This window comes from Oratosquilla oratoria, chromosome 2, assembly GCF_046742065.1.
Source record: "Oratosquilla oratoria isolate Oo_2021 chromosome 2, ASM4674206v1, whole genome shotgun sequence".
NCBI classification, from domain to species: Eukaryota; Metazoa; Arthropoda; class Malacostraca; order Stomatopoda; family Squillidae; genus Oratosquilla; species Oratosquilla oratoria.
The window spans coordinates 15,556,698-15,583,506 of NC_134778.1; the positions used below are offsets into that span (position 1 = coordinate 15,556,698).

Here is a 26,809-nt window from a genome sequence, read left to right on the forward strand (position 1 = left end):
GTGTAGTTGGGAGGTTCTCAGGAGTGAAAAAGGGATGAGGGAGAGAAGGGGTGGCTATACAAGTAAGTGAAGAGATAGGTAAGCGTGTAGTGGAGTGGAGGGAGGTTTCTTCAAGGTTGATGTGGATGAAGGTGAACCTGGGAGATGCGGGTTTTTGTAAGTGCATATGGGCCTGGTAGTGAACAGAGTGTAGAGGAAAGGGAGGCTTTTTGGATGGATTTAAATGAGTGCATAGAGGGATTAGGGAGAAATGTCAATGTAGTTGTATTGGGAGACCTTAATGCTAGGGTAGGAAATGAACCAATAGATGGAGTGATTGGGAAGTATGGAGTTCCAGGAAAAAATCATAGTGGAGAGTTGATGGTGGAGATATGTCTTGAAAGAGAGTTGATGATAGCAAATACAGTGTTTAGGAAGAAAGTCAAGCTTAAGTATACATGGGAGGAGTGGATGGATGGGTGGTAGATAGATTGTTAATGGACTATATAGTGGTGACCAGGAGTATTATAGGAAGAGTTAAGAATGTACATGTTCTAAGGGGAGAGAGTTGGGGAATGTCACATCATTTTCTGGTGGAAGGTAAGTTGAGAGTGGAGAATAGGTGGAGAAAGAGGAAAAAGGCAGAGGGTAGGGAGGTACTTAGAGTGAACTACTTAAATGAGAAAGAAAAGGAGACAGAGTATAAGAGGAGTGGGAGGTAGTGAAGGATAGAGTAGTACTAGGAGTCGAGGAGGAATGGGGATGGTTCAAGGAGGGAGTCATAAAGTGTACAAAGATGGTGTGTGGAACAAGGAGGACGAGAGGAAATACAAGGAAGGGTAGTGAGTGGTGGAATGAGGAAGCAAAGAAGTGTGGAAGAGAAGAAGCAGGCTTTCATAGATTGGTTACATATTAGGATGAGGGAATCATATGAGAGGTACAGAGTAAAGAGAAGTAAAGCATAAGATAAAGAAGGCAAAGAGAAGAGCAGATGTGAAATGGGGTAAGAGTATGACAGAAAATTTTGATAGTAATAAAAAGATGTTTTGGAAAGAAATTAAAAGAGGAAGAGGAGGCAAATCAAGTAGAGAAGAAAAGGTAAAAGGTGCAGATGGAGAGATAATAATGGAAAAGAAGGCAGTGAGAAGAAGGTGGGCAGAGTATTTTAGGGAGTTGCTAAATGTGAAGGAGGATATGGAGGGAAAGGTAGTTGCAGTGGGAAGCACAAAGAAAATGACTGTGATGAGTGAGGAAAATGGAGGAGAAATAAAGAGGAAGTGAAAGCAGTTGTTAAGATGATGTGAACAGGTAAGTCACCTGGGTTGGATGGATGCCATGCAGAATGTCTGAAAAAAGGAGGTACAGTGATGGTGGACTGGCTGGTGAGAAAACATACAGCAATGGGACGAAGGAAGTGAAGTGCAATCCCCTCCTCCTCCATGAGGGAAATAACAATTACACAAAAAGAAATAACGGATCAATTAACGAACCTTGATATCAGAAAATCACACATCCCAGATGGAATTGCAAATTGGATACTAAAAGAATGTAATGGTGAATTAATGGACAAAATATATAACATAATAAGTTGCTCACTCAAAGAAGGAAAAATACTAAAGGACTGGAAAAATGCCAATATTGTACCAGTACCTAAAGGAGGAAACAAAGAAGAGCAAGCAAATTACAGACCAGCCTCGCTTACAAGCACTGTAGCCAAAATTTGTGAAAAAATTATCAAGAATACATGGATAAAACACCTGGAAGAAAGGAATATAATAAACCCAAGACAATTTGGATTCAGACAGGGAAGATCATGTGCCACAAACTTAATTTGTTTCTATTCAAGACAAATACAGGTAGATATAATACAAGAAAGGGATGGATAGGCTGATTGTGTTTTCCTAGACTTACAAAAAGCCTTCGACTAAGTACCACAAAAAAAATTATCAAAAAAATTGGAAAACATAGGAAGGATACAAAGTAAATTACTAAACTGGATACAGGATTTCTTGCATGGCAGAAAAATGAGAATAGTGCTCAGAGAAAAGAGTTCAACTTGGGAGGAGGTAATTAATGGAGTTCCAAAGGGATCAGTACTGGCTCCAATAATGTTTGCTATTTATGTGAATGACATGGAGGAAGACATAGAATGTTACATGAGCTTCTTTGCAGATGATGCTAAATTCTTGAGGAAAGTAAATACTGAAATGGATTGTGAATCACTATAGAGACCTGAACAAGGTTTGGAAATGGAGTCAGATGTGGAAAGAAGATTTCAACATTAAAAAATGTAGCATAATGGAGTTTGGAAAAAGTAAAAAAAAAAAAAAAAAAAATATCAGGACAATATAAAATCAGAACACGAGAAGTAAAGTACATACATATACCATGGCTTTTTCCCCCTTACAAGGGAGGTAGCCAAAAAGGAAAAGGCATAAAATCATTCCAGGTCTTATTCAGATCCTTCTTTCTTTACTCCTAAAAGTAAAGAAAGTAGGATCTGAATAAGACCTGGAAGTAATTATCACAAATGACATACCCTCTGATAAACAGATAAACAAAATTGTCAGAGAATCTTGCAACTTGCTAAGATCAATAAAGGTGGCTTTTACCTATTTAGACGAAGAAATGGTTAAAAAATACTAGTCACACCAATAAGGCCTACACTGGTATGCTACAACACTATGGTCACCCAGTACCTAAAAGAATATAAAGAAAATTGAAAGAATCCAGACAGCAACCACAAAAATGGCCCAACACTTTCAAACCTGTCATATGAGAGACTGTCTAAACTGAAATTACTGACTTTGAAACAAAGAAGAGAAAGAGGTGACCTGCTGACCATCTACAGAAACATGAAAGGCACAGAAATCCTTAATAGAGACAACTTACTAAATTGGGGTAAGAGAAATACAACATACATATACCAAGGCTTTTTCCCCCTTCCAAGGGAGGTAGCCAAAAAGGGAAAGGCATAAAAAACACTCCCACCCATTTCATCCCTAAATACACTCCACACCCCTCCCACCCTTCCTCTCATCTGAGCACCTCCTGGATGACGGGTCATCCCTGCACCCTGCCCACCGCCCTGGGTCAGAAGCAGTGTCGCAAGACACAGTACATCCACAGCAAGGCCGCTTCATTTAATCGGCGACCCCCCCTCTCCGTCCCCCTTTGCATATAAGGCGAGGACGGGGAGAAATCCCTTCGGGCTGCGTCAAAATTTACTCACACATACTACCCCACCCCCCCGCCCATTCCTCCTCATGCAGTCACAACATCATCCATATACAACCATTCTCCACTCACCTCTGTCTTCCGTCCTCTCCCTTCCTTCCTCAACAGACATTCCCCTCTTCCCCAAAGCCCCCTTCACCCCATCCATCCACCTCATCCTAGGACGTCCCCTCATGTTCACTCCCTCCACATCTGCCTTCCATACCTCTTTTACTAGTCTTTCTTCACTCATTCTTTCCATGTGTCCAAACCATCCTAATATTCTTTCATCAACCCTATCTCCCAAATCCTTTTTCACCCCTGTTCTCCTCCTCACCTCATTTCTCACTCTATCCAGCCTAGTAACCCCCACCATACTTCTCAGACACCTCATCTCAAACACATTCAAACTCCTTCTCTCTTCTTCTCTTATGTTCCACGTTTCTGCCCCATACAGTGCTGTTGGCACAATCACTCCTTCATACAGTCTCCTCTTCGCATCCATTCCCAAATGTCTATTCCTCATTACACTCTTTAAACCACCAAGGCATTTACTCGCTTCTCTCAATCTACATTCTACCTCCACCTTCACTCCACCTTTTCCTGCTACACTTGCACCCAAGTATCTAAAACTATCCACTTCCTCCAGTCGCTCTCCCTTAATGTTCACTTCCAGTCTACTGCCACTTTCACCCCTTGTACATCTCATCACCTTACTTTTACCCACATTTATCTTTAGCTTTCTTCTATCACATACTCTCCCAAACTCTGCCACCAGCTTCCTCAATCCCTCCTCTGACCCTGCCACAAGTGCAGTGTCGTCCGCAAACAACAGCTGGCTCACCTCCCACTTTTCTCCATTTTCTTTAACCATCTCCAATCCCTGACTCACTACCCTAGCATTCACCTCTCGCACCACCCCATCCATGTATAAGTTGAACAGCCAGGGCGACATAACGCATCCTTGACGAAGTCCCACCTTTACTTCAAACCACTCACTCTCTCCATTTCTAATCCTAACACATGCTCTACTACTCTCATAAAAACTCTTAACAGCTCCCAAAAGCTTTCCTCCTATCCCATAAATCTGCATAACCTCCCACAGTGCCTTTCTGTCTACCCTATCATAAGCCTTTTCCAGATCCATAAAAGCCAAAAAAACATCCTTCCCCTTTCCTATAGCTTTCTCACATATCTGTCTTACCACAAAGATCTGATCTACACAACCTCTACCGTCCTAAATCCACACTGTTCCTCACCAATTACTCCTTCTGTTCCTCTCCTAATCCTCTCAATTAAGATCCTCCCATAAGCCTTCCCTACTACACTCAACAGGCTAATCCCTCTGAAATTACTACATTCACACTTGTCCCCTTTTCCCTTGTAAAGAGAAACTATACAGGCACTACTCCAGTCCTCCGGTACTCTACCCTCTCTCCAGCAAACATTAAATAACCTCACCAACCAGTCCACCATCACTGAACCTCCCTTTTTCAGACATTCTGCATGACATCCATCCAGACCAGGTGCCTTACCTGCTTTCATCATCTTTACAACTGCCTTCACCTCATCCATCCTTATTTCTCCTCCATTCTCCTCACTCAAGGGGACATGAAAAGAAACTCAAAAAGGACAGGAGAAAAAACAAAATAAATCCAGTTTTCCACACAAAGTGGTGGATATCTGGAACAAACTGAACAAAACAATAGTGTGTGCAAACACTATACACAATTTAAGAGCAAACTAGACACTGCAAGATACAAAGATGGGACACCACAAGCATAGCTCCCCTTCTCGTAAGACACAACTAGGTAAATACAACTAGATAGGTAAATACATGTCCAAAATGTAATAAACCAATAAACTTTTTTCACACAGATCCATCAAATGCAACCTGATAAATCATTTCTATAAACAAAGTATAATTTTTTTTTTCTTACTTGCACCTGAGCACTGAGAAATTGAGGAGGACACAAAGAAGGCAGCTGAGAGACTTAACAGCAATCAGTGTTGTGGAAGACTGATTAGAACGTAAGAAGATTCCCATCACATCTCCAACTAAGTGATGACTACTGGAACCAAGCTGATGTAGAACCTAGGAAAAAAAAAAAAAGACATTCAACAAAATAAATAAATATGCATACATACATATACAGTATATACTAACAGCTTCTTCTCCCTTACAAGGGAGGTAGCCAAAGTCAAAGCACAAATCCACTCCCACCCACTTCACCCCCACACACTCCATTCACATTCACCACTCCCCTCACCCTCTTTTCTTGGCTCCTCCTGGATGACAGGTCATCCCTGTATCTCACCCACTGCCCTGGGTCAAAAGCAATGCAACAAGACATAGCACATCCACAAAAAGGCCACTTCATTTAATCAGCAACCCCCCTCTCTGTCCCCTCATGCAGAAAGAGAGATGGAGAGAAATCCCTTCTGGCTGCATCAAAATATAATTCACACATACTCCCTCACCCCCATCCTCCCACTCCCTTCCATGCATCACAGCATTATCCATACACAACCATTCTCTACTCACCCCTATCTTCTATCTTCTCCCTTCCTTCCTCAACAGACATTCCCCTTTTTCCCAATGCCCCTTTTACCCCATCCATCCATCTCATCCTTGGTTGCCCCCTCATGTTCACTCCCTCCACCTCTGCCTTCCACACCTCTTTTACTAATCTTCACTCATTCTTTCCATGTGTCTGAACCATCCCAATACTCTTTCATCAACCCTATCTCCCAACTCCCTTTCCACCCCCGTTCTCCTACTCACCTCCTCATTTCTCACTCTATCCAGCCTAACAACCCCTACCATATTTCTCAGGCATTTCATCTCATTTCATTACAATCTCTGAATAAAAATAAATTGAATAAATAAATATATATATATAAAACAATGATAGATGGTGACATCATAGACATACCAGTTCAACTTGTACTTGTCTTGGGAGTGGTTTCTCTGGTGTACCTATAGTTTTCATGTGTTGTTCCATGGTTAGGATTTAAGTTTCTTTGTGCAAGTGTCCAAATGGAGTGGTTTTGGTGCATCCTATTATTATTCTCATTGATTTATTCCATATTGTTTGTATATTATGTACTGTATTACAAATAAGTGATGGATAGATGAACCCCTAAATGATTCACCATCACTGGGATGGAACAGAAAAGCCAACCAGTGCCTCTATGGGTTCACCAACCTCACCTCAATATGGACATGTTACATGGGACTAGTCCCTATCTCTCATATATCTTGGGAGAAATTTCATCTTAAGGTTCATGTCCAGAAGTGCTTGAAGTTGTGGTTTTATTAATCTAGTTAAGATTGTTTTGAGATACTATTCCCTGCCACCACAAAATTTTGTTGATAATTTCTTGGCATTATTATTTCAGTTTATAAGAAAATATCTGAATATCTGTTTTGGAAGCAAGTTATATGCCTTATATATATATCTATTGGTACCTTTGTATATTAAAGTTTTAAATTAGTAGGATAAGGAGTAGGATTATCAAGAGAGGCTGAGAGAACTGTGGGAAGTGGTGAAGGATAGAGTAGGGGTGGGTGTGAAAGAGAAACGGGCGTGTTTCAAGGTGTGCAAAGATGGTATGTGGAATGAGTAGGATGGGAGGGAATAGAAGGAAGGGTAGTGAGTGGCGGGATGTTGAAGTGATGATGGTAGCAGAAAAGAAGTGAGCATTTTGGGATTGGTTGCAAAGTAGGACTCAGGAAGCACATGAAGTGCAAAGAAAAAAGAAAAGAAGTAAGGAGATAAAGGAGGAAAAAAGAAGAACAGATGTAAAATGGGGAAGAAGTGTGACAGAAAACTTTGAATAAGAATAAAAATATGTTATGAGGGAAGCTAAGAGAGGAAATGGAGATGAGTCAGGCAGAGGAAAAAGTAAAAGATGCACAGATGTTAATGGAAGTGGAGGCAGTTAGGAAAAAATGGGTAGAGTATTTAAGAGAGCTGTTGAATGTGTGGAGGCTAAGGAGGGATAGATTACAACAGTGGGAGGTGCTATGAAAATGATGGTGGTGGGAGAAGAAAATGGGAGAGATATAAATAAGGTACAAGGAGCTGCTTTGAAAATTATGAGAGCTGGTAAGGCCTGTATAGTTTTGCTTTACAAAGGAAAAAGAGACAACTGTGACTGTAGTAGTTTTAGAGAAATCAGTTCATTAAGTGTAGTTAGAATGGCTTCTGGGAGGATTTTATTTGAGAGGATTAGGAGAGGAACCATTGGAGACTGGTGGGGAGCAGTGTGGGTTTAGGAAAGGTAGAGGATGCATGGAAACCTGTGAAAAGTCTGGGGTAAACTTACTCACTACAGTAAATATAACAAAAGAAAAAATTAAAAGGTGTATAGACAAACTCAAAGTTAATAAAACACCAGGGCCTGACGGTTGGCATCCAAGAATCTTAAAGGAAATGAAAAATGAGATTGTTGTTCCATTAGAAATTATTTTCAAGAAATCCATCATATCCGGAGATGTCCCAAGAGAATGGAAGCTAGCTAACGTTACTCCCATATTCAAAAAAGGTGACAAAAAGAAACCAAATAACTATAGGCCTATAAGTTTGATTTCAATCGTAGGAAAAATAATGGAAACTATCATCAGAGATGCTATCGAACATCATTTACAAAGTAACCGTTTGATAAATGATAGCCAGCATGGTTTCAGACGGAAACGTTCTTGCGTGACTAACTTACTCAAATTCTACAACACAGTTATCTCGAATTATGACAAAAGAAACAATATAGATTTAATATATCTAGACTTTGCAAAAGCTTTTGATACCGTCCCACACGAAAGACTACTTACTAAACTAGCTTTGCATGGAATAAGTGGTAGCCTATTAGGTTGGACTAGTAATTGGTTGAATGGTCGAAAACAGAGAGTTGTTTTAAATGGAAAAACTTCTGGATGGAAAAGTGTTGCAAGTGGAGTTCCTCAGGGTTCCGTTCTTGGACCACTTCTATTCATAGTATATATAAATGATAAAGACCATGGACTAAAATCTACTGTTTCCAAATTTGCTGATGCTACAAAACTGTGCAGAGTGGCAAATGATCACTCAAACCAATTAGATATTCAAGAAGATTTAGATAAATTACAGCAATGGTCTGAGAAGTGGCTAATGAAATTTAACACAAGTAAATAGAAGGTAATGCACATAGGTAAAAATAACAGTAAGTACAATTACAAGTTATTTGGAAATTCGTTAACAAAAGTGGATAGTGAAAAAGATCTTGGCGTAATTATCAGTAATGACCTCAAATCATCCAAGCAGTGTATTTCAGCCTCTGAGAAAGCAAATAAGATTCTGGGACTGATTGCGCAATCTTTTGATTTCAAAAGTCCATCACTCATTAACAAGCTATATAAATCGTTAGTTCGTCCACATTTGGAATATGCTGTTTCCGTATGGTCACCGAATCTCATTAAAGACATTGACAGACTGGAAAAAGTACAACGGCGAGCCACAAAACTGATTTCAAATATCAAAAATAAATCATACGAAAATCGACTAAAACACATGAATCTGTTTTCCCTAAAAAAGCATAGACTCAGAGGTGACTTGATACAGGTCTTTAAGATTTTAAAGGGAATTGACAACATCAAAAGTGACAAAATTTTCACATTGAATGAAAATCAGACAAGAAACAATGGTCTCAAACTGTCCGGAAATAGATTCAATTTGGAAGTAGGTAGAAACAACTTTGCCAACCGTGTAGTTAATGAATGGAATAAACTTCCTGCACAGGTAGTGCAATGTAGTTCAGTTCGAAGCTTTAAGAATCATTTAGATAAATACCTAAGTAAGATGCTGTAATTATTATAATTTATCTTATATTATTTGTTTTTGTTTTGTTATCATTTGTCTGTCTGATTTTCATTTATTATTAGTTATATGTCAATTTATTATTATTTACTATTTACCTGTTTGATTATTATTTAACTATACCTATGCATTTATTAATGTATTTTATTTGTTTTTTACATTGTTATAGTTTTTATTTATTATTGTATTATTAATATGATTTTTTTTTTTGCATCCGACCTAGATATGGATCAAAAGGTCTCCTGTCGGCATGTTCCGCCTTTGTAATCCTTTGTAATTTTTTTGTGGTAAGGCTGATTGCAAGAAGGCTTTGGAAAACCTAAGGATATTTTTTGGGCCTTTATGAATTTGGAAAAGGCTTATGACAGGGTAGACAGGAAAGCACTATGGGAGGTACTGCAGATATATGGGATTGGGGTAATGCTGTTAAAGGCAATCAGGAGTTTTTACGAGAATAGTAGAGTCTGTGTTAGGATTGGATATGGAGAGAGCAAGTGGTTTGAGGTAAAAGTGGAGCAGCATCAGGACTGTGTCATGTTCTCATGCCTCTTCAGTTTGTACATGGATGGAGGTGGTGACGATGGTGATGATATGGTTTAACATCACAAACTCCTCATTATCAGAAGGATGGTACCCCTTACTTAGGACTTTGTAGCATAGTATTTAATGAACCATGCCCTTGGTTCAACTTCACCAGTGGCAGGATTTGAATCACCATCCCCTCAATCTTTTCCACAAGTAAAGATGCCCTACCTGCTCCCCCAGCAAGTTTCCCATGGGTGGTACAGGAGTTAATTGAGAGGGTAATGGGTGGAGGATTGGAGATGGTTAGAGATAGTGGAGAGAAGTGGGAGGTGAGCTAGTTGTTGTTTGCAGATAATACTGCATTAGTAGCAGGGTCAGAGAAGGAATTAAGGCAGTGATGGGGTCTGGGAAGACATGCAACAGGAGGAAGTTCAAGATAAATGAGGGTAAAAGTAAGGTGATGAGATGTACAAGGGTAGAGGATGACAGCAAATCCTAAAGGAGAAAGCCTGAAGGAAGTGGATAATTTTAAGTATTTGGTGTCGCATGTGGCAGGAAATGGAGGAGTGGGGGTGGAGGTAAACTGTAGATTGAGAGATGCAAGGAAATGTCTTGGAGGGATTGAAATCTGTCATAAAAAATCGGCATCTGGAAATGGATGCAAAGAGATTATATGAAATTATGATCATGGAATTTAAAAGACAGAAAGGAAGAGTTTCAATATGTTTGAAATGAAGTGTATGAGAAATATGGTAGGGATTACAAGGATGGCTAGAGTAAGAAATTAAAAAAAGTGAGGATGAGAGTGGGGGTAGAAAGGGAGCTCGCAGACGGGGCTCATGCAAGATCATTGGGATGGTTTGGGTACATGGAAAGAATGAGTGAAGGAAGATTAGCAAAAGAGGTATGGAAAGCAGAGGTGGATGAAGTGAGCTTCAGGGGGCAACCAAGGATGAGATGAATAGAAGGGGTGAAAGGGGCTTCAAGCTAGAGGGGAATATCTGTTCAGCAAGTAAGGGAGAAGGCATGGGATGTGGGTGAGTGGATATCTTGATGCAGCCCAATGGGATTTCTCCCCATCATCTCTATTTGATGCATGAGGGGATGAGGGAGGGGGTTGCTGTGTAAGAGAAGTGGCCCTGCTGTGGATGCACTATGTCTTACAGCATTGCTTCTGACCCAGGCACTGGGCAGGAGAGAGGGATGGCCCTTCATCCATGAAGAGCTAAGATAAGATGTAGACAAGGGTAGTGGATGGAAGTGGATTGGCTACCTTCCTTATAAGGAGAAAGAAGCTCTTGGCATATATATAGACAATTATACATGAAACCAATAGTTTATATCTCCAGTCAAATAATAATAACAACTTACAATGGGAAACCACTCTGCCAGGACTGCTGTAGTGGATTCTCTCCCTTCACCAGCAATAGCTCGAACTACATGACATCTCCACTTGGGTGCTATTTCTTTTGGAAGCAAAGCCAACACTGGAATGCTCTGGATTTTTACTGAATAATCTGAAAAATATGAATTATTCTTATATGCATCTATGCATGTGGTGGAGTGGAATGAAGTATCTTCAAAGCTAATGTGGATGAAGGTGAAACTGGTATGCAAGATGTGGGTTTTTATGAGCTTATGGACACATGGAAAGAATGAGTGAAGAAAGACTAGTAAAAGAGGTATGGAAGGCAGATGTGGAGGGAGTGAACATGAGGGGACATCCTAGGATGAATGGGGTGAAGGGGGCTTTGGGGAAGAGGGGAATGTCTGTTGAGGAAGGACGGGAGAGGACAGAAGACAGGGGTGAATGGAGAATGGTTGTATTTGGATGATGTTGTGATGCATGAGGTGGAATGGGTGGGGGGATGGGGGGTGAGGTAGTATGTGTGAGCAAAATTTGACGCAGCCCAAAGGGATTTCTCCCTGTCTTCTCTTTTTATGCATGGGGGGACAGAGAGGGGGGGTCGCCGATTTAATGAAGCGGCCTTGCTGTGGATGTGCTGTGTCTGGCGACACTGCTTCTGACTCAGGGCAGTGGACAAGGTGCAGGGATGACCCATCATCCAGGAGGTGCTAAGATAAGAGGGAGGGTGGAGGGGTGTGGAGTGTATTTAGGGATGGAATGGGTGGGAATGATTTTATGCCTTTTCCTTTTTGGTTACCTCCCTTGTAAGGGGGAAAAAGCCTTGGTATATGTATGTATATATGTATGTGGGCCTGGTAGTGAGAAGAGTAGAGAGGAAAGGGAGGCCTTTTAGATAGATATGAGTGCTTAGATTTTTGGGAGGAATGTCAAAGTAATGGTGTTAAGAGATCTTAATGCTAGAGTAGGGGATGAACCAATTGATGGTGTGGTTGGAATGTTTGGAGTACATACATACATACATATACCAAAGGCTTTTTCCCCCTTACACAGGGGGTAGCCAAAAAGAAAAAGGCATAGAAATCACTCCCACCCATTTCATTTCCCATATATTCCACTCCCCTCCACCCTCCCTCCTATCTTGGCACCTCCTGGATGACGGGTCATCCCTGCATCCTGTCCACTGCCCTGGGTCAGAAGCAGTGTCGCAAGACACAGCACATCCACAGCAAGGCTGCTTCATAAATTTGGAATGCCTGGTAAAAATCATAGTGGAGAGTTGATGGTAAAAATGTGTTTAGAAAGAGAGCTGATTACATTTAACAGTATTTAAGAAGAAAATCAAACATAAGTACACATGGGAAAGGGTGGTAGATGGAACCTATATAATGTTATTCAAAGGAAGGAAAAGTTCTGTATGTTCATGTTCCTAGTGGAGAGAATGGGGAAATGTCAAATAATTTTTTGGAAGGTAAGTTGAGAGTTAGGGCTAGGTGGAGAAGGAAGAAAGGGTCAGAAGGTAGAGAGGGGCTTAAACATTTTAAGTGAAATGGAAAAAGAGCAGGCATACCAGGAGAAACTGAGAGAAGTGTGAGAGGATGGTGAGAGATAGAGTAGAGGTGGGAGTGGAAGAGAAATAGGGTGGTGTTTCATGGAGGAGGTGACAATGTGTGCTAAGATAGTATGTGGTTCGAGGTGGATGGGAGGGAATAGAAGGAAGGGTGGGATGATGAAGTGAGAATGGTAAAAGAGAATCAAGCATTTTGGGATTAGTTGCTAAGTAGGACTCACAAAGCATATAAGAGGTACAAATAAGAGGCTGAAACCTATCGATATATGGAGACAGATAGACAATTTGAGTGGTATTCTGTCAGCCCTGTGAATACATGGCCCAAGGTTTAAATCCCAGTCAGGATGGTCATTATTCAAACTGCCAAAATTTGTCTAATATTTAGTATTTTGTCAGCAATAACCAGTGTTTCTATCCTTTGGGACAATATCACACTGGAGAGGTGGAGTCACAGAGGTGATAGAGGAGAGATTTAAGAAGGATAGTAAAATAGGAGGGGGCTCCTACATGTCCGGGAAAAGGGATAAACCAGCTCTGGCTGCTGGACCCTTCTGTAAAAGTGGTGTGTCTTGCTGCCTTGTCTCTGACCTGAGCAGTGCAGCAAGGGACAGGGATGATCCCCTATCCACAAGGAGCCAAAATGGAAGGGACAAGCAAATGGGTTTCTAGATGGGTGAGGAATGGGTGTAAGGTGGATGTATACTTTGATTTGGCTACCTCTTTATATGGGGGAGAAGGCCTTCTGGTTATGTTGTGAATTTTTGTTAGTTTTGTGCACATATTCAAGTATTTTCTCAATGAATTTATACATTTATATATTTCTTCATGAAGCGGCCTTGCTGTGGATGTGCTGTGTCTTGCAACACTGCTTCTAACCCAGGGCAATGGACAAGATGTAGGGATGACCCGTCATCCAGGAGGTGCCAAGATAAGAGGAAGGGAAGGGGATGGAGGGGAGTGGAGTGTGATAGGGATGGAATGGGTGGGAGTGGTTTTAATGCCTTTGTTTTTTGGCTACCTCCCTTGTAAGGGGGAAAAAAGCCTTTGGTATATGTATGTATCTATTTCTACAACTTCTTTTTACATGTATGATATTCATTTTTATTTGTGGGAAATTTCATTTTTTTGCACTGACACTCCATTTTTTGAAAATGTAAGCCTTTAAGCTGCTCAACTTGTTTTGTTTTAAATGCAGTCTTGCTTACTGATTTGTTCGTTTACTTACCAATGCAAGTTCAATATGCCACGCAATATGTCACTCTGAAATTCTGAAGTGCACATAATACTGAAGCATATTGTGAATTTGTATTGTATATAGTAGAACAGAGGAATAGTGGAAGTTAAATGTGATCAGGATCTTTTTTGAGCAGATTAGTCTCCAGTCATTAAAGAATAATGTCACTAGTCCATATGGATATCACAAAGTCCATATAATATTGTCTAGATAACTTATGCAGTCAATACCCTATTATGGGTTAACCATCTGAAGCCTTATCCATCTCAAGCTCACTTTATCCAATAGATAAATAAATAAAAATAAAAAGTCTGAGCCTTGCATACCTGTGAAGTATTTCAAATCATGTAGTAAGTCCCCCACTTTATTCTTGTTCACATTAAGGTCGAGCCAGGAAACTTCAGTTGCCATCCATGGCAGTGTAGTGATTGCTAACAGGGTGAAGAGTGCATTGTTGTTCACTGGTTGATTTAGCCCACACAACATCCATGTCATGGTTGAAATAAACGCCATCAGAACTTCAACCTAATTTTGAAGAAATTTAAATTCTCATAACACAATTATACTGGAAAAACACAAGTTATTAGGGGATGCATGTTATCGTGGCTAAGTAGCATGCACCTGATACTTTAGGGTCTATATGGGGCACCCTTGTGGACCAGGGGCCGTATACACAAAACTTGTTTGTTAGCCTTAACAATCTCTGCTAGCTAACAGAAAACCACTAAAAGTTATACACCAATGCTTAACTAACAAATGTTAGCTAGTAAACAGTTGTTTGTCAAGTCCCGCTAAACAGTGCTGAAGTTAGCAGCTTATGAACATGTAAATGGACGTATTATTAAAAATTGCACACATAAAACAGTGTTATTAATGCAGTTGTTCAGAATTTATTAATAGAGTATCATGATAGCACATAGATATCGTATGTATGTTTTTTTATGAGTACTTATTAACCCCTTCCATACGGTGCCGCACACGTAGGCGTCATGGGGAGCGAGTGTATTCGCGAGGCTGCCATATCGGCGTCTTGATTATATTTATTGTAGTCGCCCCTCCATAATGACATTCTTTCTAATTCTTTTGTAATCGCATTTTCTATGGTTATCAAAATTCACGGGTGAAGAGAGAACGATCGATATAAGCGGTGACTATATTTTATGATGCGTGTATTATTACGACACGTCGTACGGCTGGCATTGGCTGCTGCCACCGAGATCTAAGTCCATGACGCCTACGTGTACGGCACCGTATGGAAGGGGTTAACCAACGACAGATATTTTTGGACGAAGGCGCATTGTACAGGCGGCCGCGCCACATTCAAATCTTCCGACAGAAGACTCAACAATTATTTCAGAGGATATAGACATGGCAGAAGAATCACAGAAAAAGAAAAGGAAGCCAAACTGGTCACAAGAAGAAACACTCCTCTTGGTCAACGTGATAATGGAAAAAAAAGTAATTATAAATGGGGGATTCAAGCCAAGTTTAAACCACAAGGACAAGAGGGAGGCATGACAAAGCACGTTGATGCTGTGGTATCGTTTTCTGTTTACATATAAATGTTCATCGACACTTGGAGCCACAATTCTAATGTTTGTGCCATCTATGGTACCCACAACACCGGGAAACCTACAGTCTTCCATTAACTCTGCTTGTTTTACTTGCACTTCTTGATCTTGGCGAGTCAATGGGAATTTTACAAATTGAGTTACAATATCTGGTTCTGATAGTGCATCAATTGTTTGAGTAATGACACGGCTGATTGTTGCTTGCGAGGTCCCAAAGTCGTCACTGCTGCATTTTACCTGTGGCTAAATATCATAGGGTAATTGCCACCTTCGTCTCAGGACTCAGTGGTCGATTCCGTTCTGTTCGGGATTGAAGTTTGTCCCTCACTAAATCAGCCATTGTTATTATACCAGCACGGTTCATTCTGAAACGTTTGATGAGTTCGTCGTCATTGTACTCGTTAAATATGTCCCGTCGCTGTCGATAAAGTCGCTGTCGTCTTTGTAGTTGTTGTTGCTCCCCCATCTTCTCTAACAGGAATTTGTTAAGAGCTTAATAGTCCTCCACAGCACTTTTACCTTAATAGTACTTTTAAGGCCCTAACAAGTTTTCTGTATCCACTGTTAGTGCTTAACAGCTAAATGTTAGCCTTAACAGGAATTTGTTACCCTTAACAGCTATTTGTTAGTGCTAGCAAGTTTTGTGTATACGGCCCCAGAGCCACACATCATTTTGTCTGTGATAGAGAAAATCTCTGTTCACAGAGAAATGATAATACAAGTATTTTATTATACTGTGGCTGACTCCATTATGCTGTCCCCCCACCTCTTGTTACTGTCCTGTACCATTTCTCTGAATATTCATTTCCTTTTTCTTTTTTTTTCTTTTTTTTTTTGTTTAACCCTGTGGTGGGGGGAAAAGAAGATTGCCACCAAATCTTCCCGTTTGAGTCACACCAGGGGAAAAAAAAAAAAAAAGGGGGGGGGGCAGGAATAGGACCAGGCATCCTTCTCCCTGTACCCCCAAAGATGACCATTCCTAAAAAAGGCATAAGAGGGCCTAGGAGTTTTCTAACCAGTACCATAAGGTTTGGGTCTTTTAATGTGCGTGGATGTGGTGCAGAAGAGAGCCAAAGGAAAGGGATAGGCAGTATGTTTGTGAGAAGAAAGATGGATGTGTTGGCATTGAGTAAGACTAAGTTGAGAGGGAGGGGTAAGTGTGAGCTTAGAGTGAACTGCTTCATTGAGAAAGAAAAGGAGAATGAGTACAAGAGACGATTATCAAAGTGGGATAAAAGAAAAATAAGAGGACATGAAAAGAAACTCAAAACTGATAGTTATAGAAGATATCTGAAAAAGAATAGTTTCCCACATAGAGTGGTGGATGTCTGGAAAAAATTGGATGAGGCAAGTGTGTGCAAAAACCATACAAGAATCTAAGAACGAACTAGATGCAGAAAGATACAAAGACAGGTCACTACAAGCATAGCTCCCTTCCCGTATAATACAACTAGGTAGATACAATTAGTTGTGTTTTTTAGGAAAAGTGCTACTCCTCCCCAACTCCTGCCTACCCTATCCATTTACCTAGTTGTATCTTACCGGAAGGGGAGCTACGCTTGTGGTGTCCCGTCTCTGTATCTCACCAAATCTAATTTGTGCTTTAATTCTTGTATTGTTTTTGCACACACTATTGTTTTGTCTAGTATGTTCCATACATCCACCACTCTGTGGGGAAAGCTGTTCTTTTTCAGGTCTCTTCTTTAACTGTCCTTTTTGAGTTTCCATGCCCTCTGCTGTTTCTCATATCCCAACTTAGTAAGTCTTCTCTATCAAGGACTACCTCTCATAATTCTGTAGATGGTCAACAAGTCACCTCTTTCTCTTCTTTGTTTCAGAGTCGGCGATTCTAGTTTTGGCTATCTGTCTTCATATGACAGTTTTGATAGTGCTGGGGCCATCTTCATAGTTGCTCTCTGGATTCTCTCAATTTTCCTTATATTCTTTTTAGTACTGGGTGACCAGTGTTGCTGCATACTCCAATTTTGTCCTTATCATTGTGACTAGTATTTTCTTTACCAATACTTCATTCAAGTAAGTAAAAGACACTTTTATTGATCTTAGCAAGTTATAGGTTTCGCTGACAATTTTGTTTATATGTTTTTTTTTTAACTTCCTTTTCACTAATTTTATATTGTCCTGATATACTTTTTTTTTTTTTCCAAGTTCCATTATGCTACATTTCTTAATGCTGAAGTCCACTTCCCACTTCTGACTCCATTACCAAACTCTGTTCAGATTTCTCTGTAGTGAGTCACAGTCTGTTTCAATTCTCACTTTCTTCAACAGTTTTGCGTCATCTGCAAAGAAGCTCATGTAACATTTCACAACCTCATCCATGTCATTCACATAAAGAGCAAACATTATTGGTGCCAATACTGATCCTTGTAGAACTCCACTAATCACCTCTTCCCAAGAACTCATCTCTGAGCACTACTCTTATTTTTCTCCTCCATCCATTTCGTAGTTTACTTTGTATCCCTCCTATGGTTTCCAGTTTTCTTAATATTTTTTTTGTATGGGACTTTATCAAAAGCTTTTTGTAAATCTAGGAAAGCAAAATCAGCCCATTTCTCCCTTTCCTGTATTATATCTAGTAGTCTTGAGTAAAAACAGATCAACTATGCGGTACATGCTCTTCCATCTAAATCCAAATTGCCTCGGATTTAGTATATTGTTCTCCTCCAGATGTTTTATCCATCTACTTTTTATAACTTTTTCACAAATTTTGGCTACCATGCTTGTAAGGGAAACCAGTCTGTAATTTGTTGGGTCTTCCTTATTTCCTCCTTTTGTTTTGGTAACACCCAGCATCCACATCTTTTGGCTGTCTACACGCTCAGTTATTTGACAATGGAAACTTATGAATTGAAACCATAATATCTGTCAACAGAGCCATCTACTTTTCCACCTTACTCTACTGCTCAGAAACCTGGAACAACTACAGATGAATTATAAAAGCTCTGGAGGCCTTCAACATACAGTATCTTCAAAGAATCCATGGCTTAACATGGCAAGACAATGTACCACATACTCAAATCTTGCAATGTGCAATCTTAAGCACTGAAGCAACTCCAGCAATGTGACAGCTGTAATGGGTGGGTCACATGATCCACATACCCAAGAATCATCTTCCACAACTAATGCTTTACTGGCAACTACCTGATGCATGTCACAATGCAGAGGGTCAGAATAAACACTATAAAAGATCAGCTAAAAGCCACACTCAAGTGGTGTAACATCACACCAACTGCTCTTGAAACCATCGCCTCTGATTGCACCTCATGGTATGTGCTCATAGGATCAACCATCTTGAGTCTGCTCACAACCAAGCACAGGACAATCAATGGGCGAAAGGACATCGGCTCAATAACAGAGTTTATCCACCTGATCCAGATCTGACTTGCCCTAAGTGTAGAAGAATATGTGGGCCAGAAATTAGACTCCTCAGCCACCTCCATTGACACCAGCAACAGACTTCTGCATCACCACCCAACTTCACTCATCTCACCTCACCAGAGCATTGTCGTCATCAATCACTGATGGACTGCCCTAAGCCAGTAAGTTCTGGTAACATACATTTTACACCAACATTGGCAAGTTACAAACCTAAGACTTATTTTATTGCTATATATGGGTGTGATAGACATATCACAGAATTTTATATATAATGTGTGCCGTTACGAGAGGTAACGGGGCTTTTTTATATGTCCGTGTATCCCCATGTTTACATATCTTTTTGTCGTAAGGCTCGTTTCCCCTCGGAAGAGGTTTCAAGTTTGTTTTTTCTAATGCTTTAATTTAAGTATGTTGCGAGCAGAAGCTTCGTCTGCTTAAGAATACTATCGTTGTAAGTTGTCTGCAAGCTGTGCTGCAAGATAGCATCTCATTATTTGTACAATGTTCACTTTAAGAATTAGACTTAAGAAGGTGTGTAAGAACCGGTTGCGGTGGTGTGATGTCACGTCACGCCTCCAGCCAGTGTGGTTTGAAACGCCTTCAGTTGTATACCCGCTCCCTTCGCGGCCTACTCGGTGAGTTTTGAGCCGAATTTAGTTTTAGATCTGGTATATTGTTTCTTGTATGTCATAATGAATTTAGCCTTAAGCTGCTCGTATTTCATGTTCAGATTATTTGTAATTCTGTATAAAAGCTGTTAGTAACGAGCGTCGCTCTGGATTGTTTTACAGTTTTTTCATCTACTACTTCTACTCTTCCTCCCAATTACTGTCTGCTGCCATGGTTTCAATGGCAGCATCTGTTGTGTGAAGATGAGAAAGTCGTGTTTTCTATTGCCAATAAACGTTAGCGACGAGCACTCCGTGGATCCTTAACCCCGCGTTGTTTACGTTACGTAATCCAGAAAAGAGGGCACTCGTTACGCTAACCCCCTATGCGTAGCAGAGTAATCTGTGAAGCCACAATGAAAAAACGATGGCCATTGGCGCTCTCTGCCAAGAAAATCGCTTTCGTGAAGAGGTGAATGAAAAGAGCCGCTGCGAAGGAGTTAAAAGTTAGCCATGCAGTATGCCAAGTCCATCTTGAGGATATGGCCAGACCACGCCCTGCATGCCGTTGCCACGTCTAGATGCCCCTCGTCGTCACCACATGAACTTGATGTGCCGCCTTCCCGGCATAAGTTGCGTGTGTACACTGAAGTGTAGTGGCGCAAGTTAAGTGTAATGGCGCAAGTTAAGTGTAGTGGCGCCAAAGTGTAGTGATCTTGTGTCGTCTTAGTAATCGTATCGGCGCGCGAGTGTGATGTGGCAACAATGTATGGTTGCGGTTTCCAATGTTTACATAACAAACCCATCGTATTTATGTAAGCATGTGTTTTTCCTTTGAAGGCAAGCTACCTTGCCTAAAATCCTGTCATATGTTAATATAAGCATGCGACTAATGTGCATTTTTAGATTGAACCAAATGTAGGGTTTAATCTGTTGTTGTCTACCTCAATAGTCGTATAGTTAGGAGTGTGGTAACGTACTCCGTGGTTTTCGATTAAGTTCGAGTTTTCCTTGTCTTCTTTATCATATTACTGTCTTGTCTCTCACTGTTTCTCTCGCTTGGCAATATGTCTTCCAACCACAGTATAGATGAAGGACCCGTCTCCGGTAGGGTCAGAGTCCTCACGGCTGAAGGGCAAGAGGCCTTTCAGAGAGCGTCTGATCAGCATGAAGAGAGGGTAAGGGCGAGTAGAGAACGAGTACAAGCCTTATTGGAAGAACCGAATCATAGTCCTTGGTTGTATAAGGCCCATGCTGTGTACCAGGATACTGTAAAAAGGTATCTGGAATTCTTAATGCGTGAACGTACTTCAGAAAGTCTGGCTCGTGCTGAATCAGTGAAGCACGAAGACAGGGATTTTCAGGCATCTTTTCGTCAGGTAACACTGGTCGTAATCAGTAACTATGCTTCCTCTTCCTCAGTTGAAGTCACGGAAGAGGAACACCACACTGAACCGTTTTTACAAGATGACCCGAAGTCCAATCAAGTTCCTTTATCCCTCGTCGACCACTCTGAGTTTTGTATGCCCCCTTCCATGAAGGGCAGTTCAAGAAGGTCGGTTAGGTCAGGTCGTTCCAGTAGCACCAGTGTTAGTGTTGCAAGGAAGCAACGAGCCAAGGTGGAGACCGCTCGTATCAGAGTCAAGTTTGCCGAACAGGAGGGTCAGCTTATGAAAGAGCAGGCTGAAATGCAGGCCAAGTTCAAAGTTATGACACAGCAAAAGGAGTTGGAAGAAGCCGAAGCCGAACTTAGGCATTTAGGAGCCGACGATGATTGGGAAACATGCAGTGACTGGGACCAATTAAATGGTACAGTCGCTACCCGCACCCAACTATATGTGGAGCAACAGGGTGGTATAGTTGAAGTTTCCGCTAGTCAGAAGGATCCGGTAGGCTTGAATCCTGAAAGCCCTGTTTTCAAGCCCTGTTCTGATTTCAGAGTTAACTCACAGCCTGCTAACAATGTTCCATTCAGTTTTGAACCTCGTATCGAAAAAGTAAAGGTGAGGTCTGTGCAACCTGCGCAGCAACCTGTTGCTAACCATGTTTCTTATGCGTCACCACCTGTAGTAAAACCTCCCCGGAGTGCATCTCCTAGATTGGGGACAACCTCCAATTCTGCTGATTTGAGCAAGTTCTTCTTGCGGAAGGATTTACTTCTTAGCAGGCTGTCTACGTTTGATGATACTGCGGAAGACTATGCTGTTTGGAAGGAGAGTTTCAAGGAAGTCGTGCAAGAGTTAGGCACCTCATGTAAGGAGGAAATAGACCTGTTAGTTAAGTACCTAGGTCCTGAGTCTAAAGAATGGGCCCGTACAACTAGAAACTCAAATGCCAAGAATCCAAACCTGGCGTGCAGTAGAATTTGGGAGCGCTTGGATGACAGGTTTGCTGCCCCTTCGATCATTGAGACCTCAATTAAAAGGATTTCACCTAGAGACACCTTAAGGTTATACGACCTGTGTGACATTCTGTACCAGATAGAAGCCTTGAAGGCTAACCCTGTATACAGTACACTGTTTGCATATTATGACGCCTCGTCAGGCATCAATCCCATTGTCGCAAAACTTCCACCCTGTATACAGAGAGCGTGGACTGGCAGAGCCATGAACTACAAGACTGCTCACGGTGTGCCGTACCCACCTTTCTCCTTCTTCATTGAGTTTGTGAAGGAGATGGCAAGGGTCGAGAATGATCCATGTTTCTCTTATCAAAGCCTTGGAGCCGATGGTTTTGTGAAACCAGAGAAGCCACCTCCCTCTAAGTTTCCTCAAGTGCGTGTGAAGAAGACTGACACCATGTTGTCCAGTGGCAGTAAGTCGACCACGGGCGCTGACAGGTATGTTGGCGCCGCTAGTCCTACCGAGCAAAGAAAGGCAGAAAAGGGAGATTTTTGCGTCTACCATGATGCCTACGTACACCATTTGGATTTCTGCAGGGCTTTTCGCACCATGTCTGTGAGCGAGAGGAAGGTTTTCTTAAACGATAAAGGAGTGTGCAACAAATGTTGCAAAGGTAACCATCCTCCTTCCAGCTGTAAGGAGAAGACCTTCTGCAAACTCTGTAAGGCCCATACTCATGTGACTGCCTTACATCACGATGAACCCAGGTCGAAGAGGAGTTCGACTCAAGCGGTTACACAGCATGGAAGGGAGGTTGCTCAAGATAAAACACCTCGCTCCCCTGTAGTCAATCAAGTGCCGCTTCCAAATGTTCTTACCCCCATAGTAAAGACTCAGGGAGGGGAGGATGCTGCGGTCAATTCCAAATGTACCTTGATATGCAGTAACCCCACCTCCATGAGTAAGTCCTGCGCCAAGACCTTCTTGGTAAAGGTCTATCCTGAAAGTAAGCCAGAGCTCGGAGTGTGGTGTTATGCCATCCTAGACGATCAGTGCAATTGCTCTTTAGCAAGGTCTGAGTTTTTCGATTTGTTTGACAAGCTGAGCAAACGGGTTTCATATCGTCTAGCTACCTGTGCAGGTGTAACGGGCGCTTCTGGGCGCACCACCAAAAATTACACCATCGTGTCTTGGCATAACTCACAAGAGGTACATATCCCTCAGTTAGTGGAATGCGACAGCATTCCCAATGTAAGAGAAGAGATACCCACCCCCGCCATAGCTCGTGGTTATCCCCATCTGTCCGATCTGGCCGAATGTATTCCACCTCTGGTTCCTGAAGCTGAGATTCTACTCATCATTGGTCGAGATGTGCCTTCAGCTCATTACATTTTTGACCAGAGAATTGGACCTGTCAATGCCCCTCTAGCTCAACAGACCAGTCTGGGTTGGGCAATCATTGGGGAAGTGTGTCTCCATGGCACTTGTAGGCCTCCTGTCATTAGCAGTTTCAAAACATCCTTTGTACATGATAGACGTCCCTCTATAGTCGCACCATGTGGTAACCAGATTCATGTTTCTGAACTAAAGGATGATTTGTTCAAGGTAACCAAAGATGATGACAAGGCTGCCCTGTCGATTGAAGACAGGAAGTTCTTGGATGTTATGAACTCAGAGTTCCGCAAGGATCAAAGTGGTCATTGGGTCGCGCCACTGCCTTTCCGTCCCAATGTTGTAGCCACCAGTAATAATAGAGACTTTGTGTGGCACCGCACACTGTCTCTCCATCGTAGCCTCAGCACAAAGCCTGAAAAACGTCAGCATATGATGGCCTTCATGCAAAAGATGTTAGATCGTGGGCATGCTGAGGTTGCACCACCATTGAAGTCTGATCAGAAGTGCTGGTATCTTCCATTGTTTGGGGTGTACCACCCTAAGAAACCTGACAAGATCAGGGTTGTGTTCGACTCTTCTGCCAAATCCAGAGAGTTCTCCCTAAATGATATGCTGATGTCAGGTCCTGATATGACAAACAGTATTCTCGGGATTCTTCTACGTTTCCGTCAGGAAGCTGTAGCAGTGGCAGCTGATGTAGAACAGATGTTCTACAATTTCAAAGTGAAGACTGAGCAAAGAGATTACCTCAGATTCTTCTGGTACAAGAATAATGACCCTGATGAAAGGTTGATTGAGTATAGGATGACTGTTCACGTTTTTGGGAACACGCCATCTCCCGCCATTGCCACCTATGGCTTGCGTAAGTCTGTAGAAAATGCCTCTCCTGAAGTTCGCTATTTCATAGAGAACAATTTCTACGTGGATGATGGGTTAGCATCTCTGCCAGATGCGGAGACTGCTTACAAGTTAATCCAAGACTCTAAGTCAGCACTCCAAGAAGGAGGACGCCTGCGCTTGCACAAGATCACTTCCAACAGTAAGGAAGTGCTGGAAAAGTTTGCCACCAGTGAGCTGGCCGATAACCTTCAGGAGCTGAACCTAACTTCTGACTCTATGCCTATGCAGTCTAGCCTGGGCCTCTTATGGGACATCCAAAGAGACGTTTTCGTCTATAAGTTCATGGATTCAGACAAGCCTTCAACAAAAAGAGGGATACTGTCTGTTGTAAATAGTCTGTTTGACCCCATGGGATTCTTAGCTCCAGTAATAATAGTGGGAAAACTACTCCTAAGAGAGATAACCAATCTAAAGTGTGGTTGGGATGAACCCATACCAGCTAAGATCCATACCAAATGGTCCAGATGGCTAACGTCCTTAAGGGACCTCAAGGACATAAGCATCAATCGTCAGTTTGCTAGTATTTCTTTGTCTCAAGCTCACAGGATAGAGCTTCATACCTTTTCAGATGCTTCCAGAGTAGCAGTAGGAGCTGTATCATATCTTAAGGTTTTCAGTGATACCAAAAGCTACCAGGTGTGTTTTGTGAGGGGACAAGCTAAAGTAGTTCCCAACCATGGTCATACTATTCCCAGGTTAGAGTTGTGTGCTGCAGTGATGGCAGTTAATCTCAGCAATTCCATCTCGGATTGCCTGGACAAACCCTTAGACGCAAGACATTTCTATTCTGACAGCATGATTGTCTTGGGCTATATTCATAATGAAAGGCGTAGATTTCATGTCTACGTGAGTAACAGAGTAGACCACATTAGGTCGTCCACCGAACCTAACCAATGGCATTATGTACCTACAGATTGTAATCCAGCAGATCTGGCTACCCGTGGTCTTGAAATAACCGACCTAAATCAGAGTGATTGGTTGTCAGGTCCCTCAAGCTTATTTGAGGATGTTGTATCCACCAGTGGAAGTTTTCCTCTTGTAAGCCCTGAGACAGATAAAGAAGTAAAGGTATCAGACTACACAATTGAGTCTGAACCCCTTGTTAGTGCAAACAAAAGCAATGTAGAGCCTGCAATTGCGTCATTAGCTCAGAGGTTCTCTAATTTCTCCTGTTGGAGGAGACTTGTAAGAGCGGTAGCTCTCCTTAAGCATATAGCCCGTTCTTTCAAACAAGGTAACAAGTGTTGTTCAGGTTGGCATATGTGCAACAAACATAAGTCACCCGATCAACTAGAAGATGCAGCTGATTTCATTGTTCAGACATACCAAAAGGATTATTTCTCGTCTGCCATGACTAAATTGCAAGGTGAATTTTGTTTACCTCCTTCCAGTCCCATTGCATCTCTGTCTCCTTATTTAGACCAGAAGGGCCTACTTCGTGTAGGAGGCAGGTTGAGTCAAGGCGGTGATATACTTGGTATGCTTGCAAGGCCTATTATTATTCCAAAGGAATCCCACTTAGGCTTGTTGTTGATCCGTCACTACCATGAGACAGTGCACCACCAAGGGAGAGTGATTACAGAAGGAGCCGTCCGTACAGGTGGTTTCTGGATTTTGGGAGGAAAACGTACCATTTCTAAGGTCATTTCCAAATGCGTCACCTGTAAAAGGGTAAGAGGTAAGGTGTGTGTTCAGAAGATGGGAGACTTACCCGTCGATAGACTTACTCCCAATCCGCCATTTTCCTATGTAGGAGTTGACCTTTTTGGCCCCTGGCATATAAAAACTCGGCGCACTAGAAGTTCCTTCCTCGAAAGTAAAAGATGGGGCGTTCTGTTCACCTGTCTTGTTTCCAGAGCTATCCACATAGAGACTGTAGAAGAATTGAGTACTTCTTCCTTCATTAATGCCTTAAAGAGATTCATCTGTATTCGTGGCCCAGTTAAGATGATGCGTTCTGACAGAGGCACGAACTTTGTAGGTGCTGTCAAAGCACTGAACTTGCTTGCCATTACCGATGAAGGTGGTGATGTCAATAGTTTCTTGTCAAGTCAAGGTTGCACTTGGTTGTTTAACCCTCCTCATGCTTCTCACATGGGTGGAGCATGGGAGCGTATGGTGGGGATAGTCCGCAACATCATGAATGTGATACTGACTAACCATCACCCCAAGGCATTAACACATGAGGTGTTAGTAACCTTCTTTGCAGAAGTATGTAAGATCGTGAATTCCAGACCTTTAGTTCCTGTTTCCTCGGACCCTAGTAGTCCTTTCATTTTGTCTCCGTCCATCCTTCTCACTCAGAAAACTGATATTCCTGTAACTCTTCCTGAAGAGATAGATATTAAGGCAGTATACAAATCTCAATGGAAGCATGTCCATCACCTTGCTGAGGAATTCTGGAAGAGATGGAAGAAAGAGTATCTTTCCTCTTTGCAACCCAGAAGAAAGTGGGTCAATTCCTCTCCAAATGTAAAGGTGGATGATGTAGTGTTGGTAAAAAATCAAGAGTGTCCCCAAGGACAGTGGCCCTTGGGTATTGTAAACAAAGTATTCCCTGGCAAGGATGATTTAGTCAGGAAGGTCCAAGTAAGAGTTGTGGTAAACAACAAAGCCCATGAATATGTAAGACCCATTTCTGAGCTTGTGTTGCTAGGTCAATAGATTTGGTAATTTTTCCCCCTAGAAAATTAGGAAGGGAGTGTGCCGTTACGAGAGGTAACTGGGCTTTTTTATATGTCCGTGTATCCCCATGTTTACATATCTTTTTGTCGTAAGGCTCGTTTCCCCTCGGAAGAGGTTTCAAGTTTGTTTTTTCTAATGCTTTAATTTAAGTATGTTGCGAGCAG

General features: G+C 41.8%; 1 protein-coding gene across 4 annotated transcripts in view; it reads right to left on the reverse strand.

The window, feature by feature from the left end:
* LOC143037248 (serine/threonine-protein kinase atr-like) overlaps nt 1-26,809 on the reverse strand; it is a 144,077-nt gene that overhangs the window by 92,889 nt on the left and 24,379 nt on the right. For all 4 annotated transcript variants that reach the window (XR_012967459.1, XM_076205391.1, XM_076205379.1 and 1 more), the window contains exons 11-13: nt 14,072-14,270; nt 10,947-11,092; nt 5,136-5,290 (exon numbers count right to left, since the gene is read on the reverse strand). Coding sequence is in view for 3 of the 4 variants with exons in the window: in XM_076205391.1 (XP_076061506.1) it covers nt 5,136-5,290; nt 10,947-11,092; nt 14,072-14,270 (500 nt within the window). In the remaining variant the exon portion in view is untranslated. The remainder of the gene's footprint in view (nt 1-5,135; nt 5,291-10,946; nt 11,093-14,071; nt 14,271-26,809) is intronic.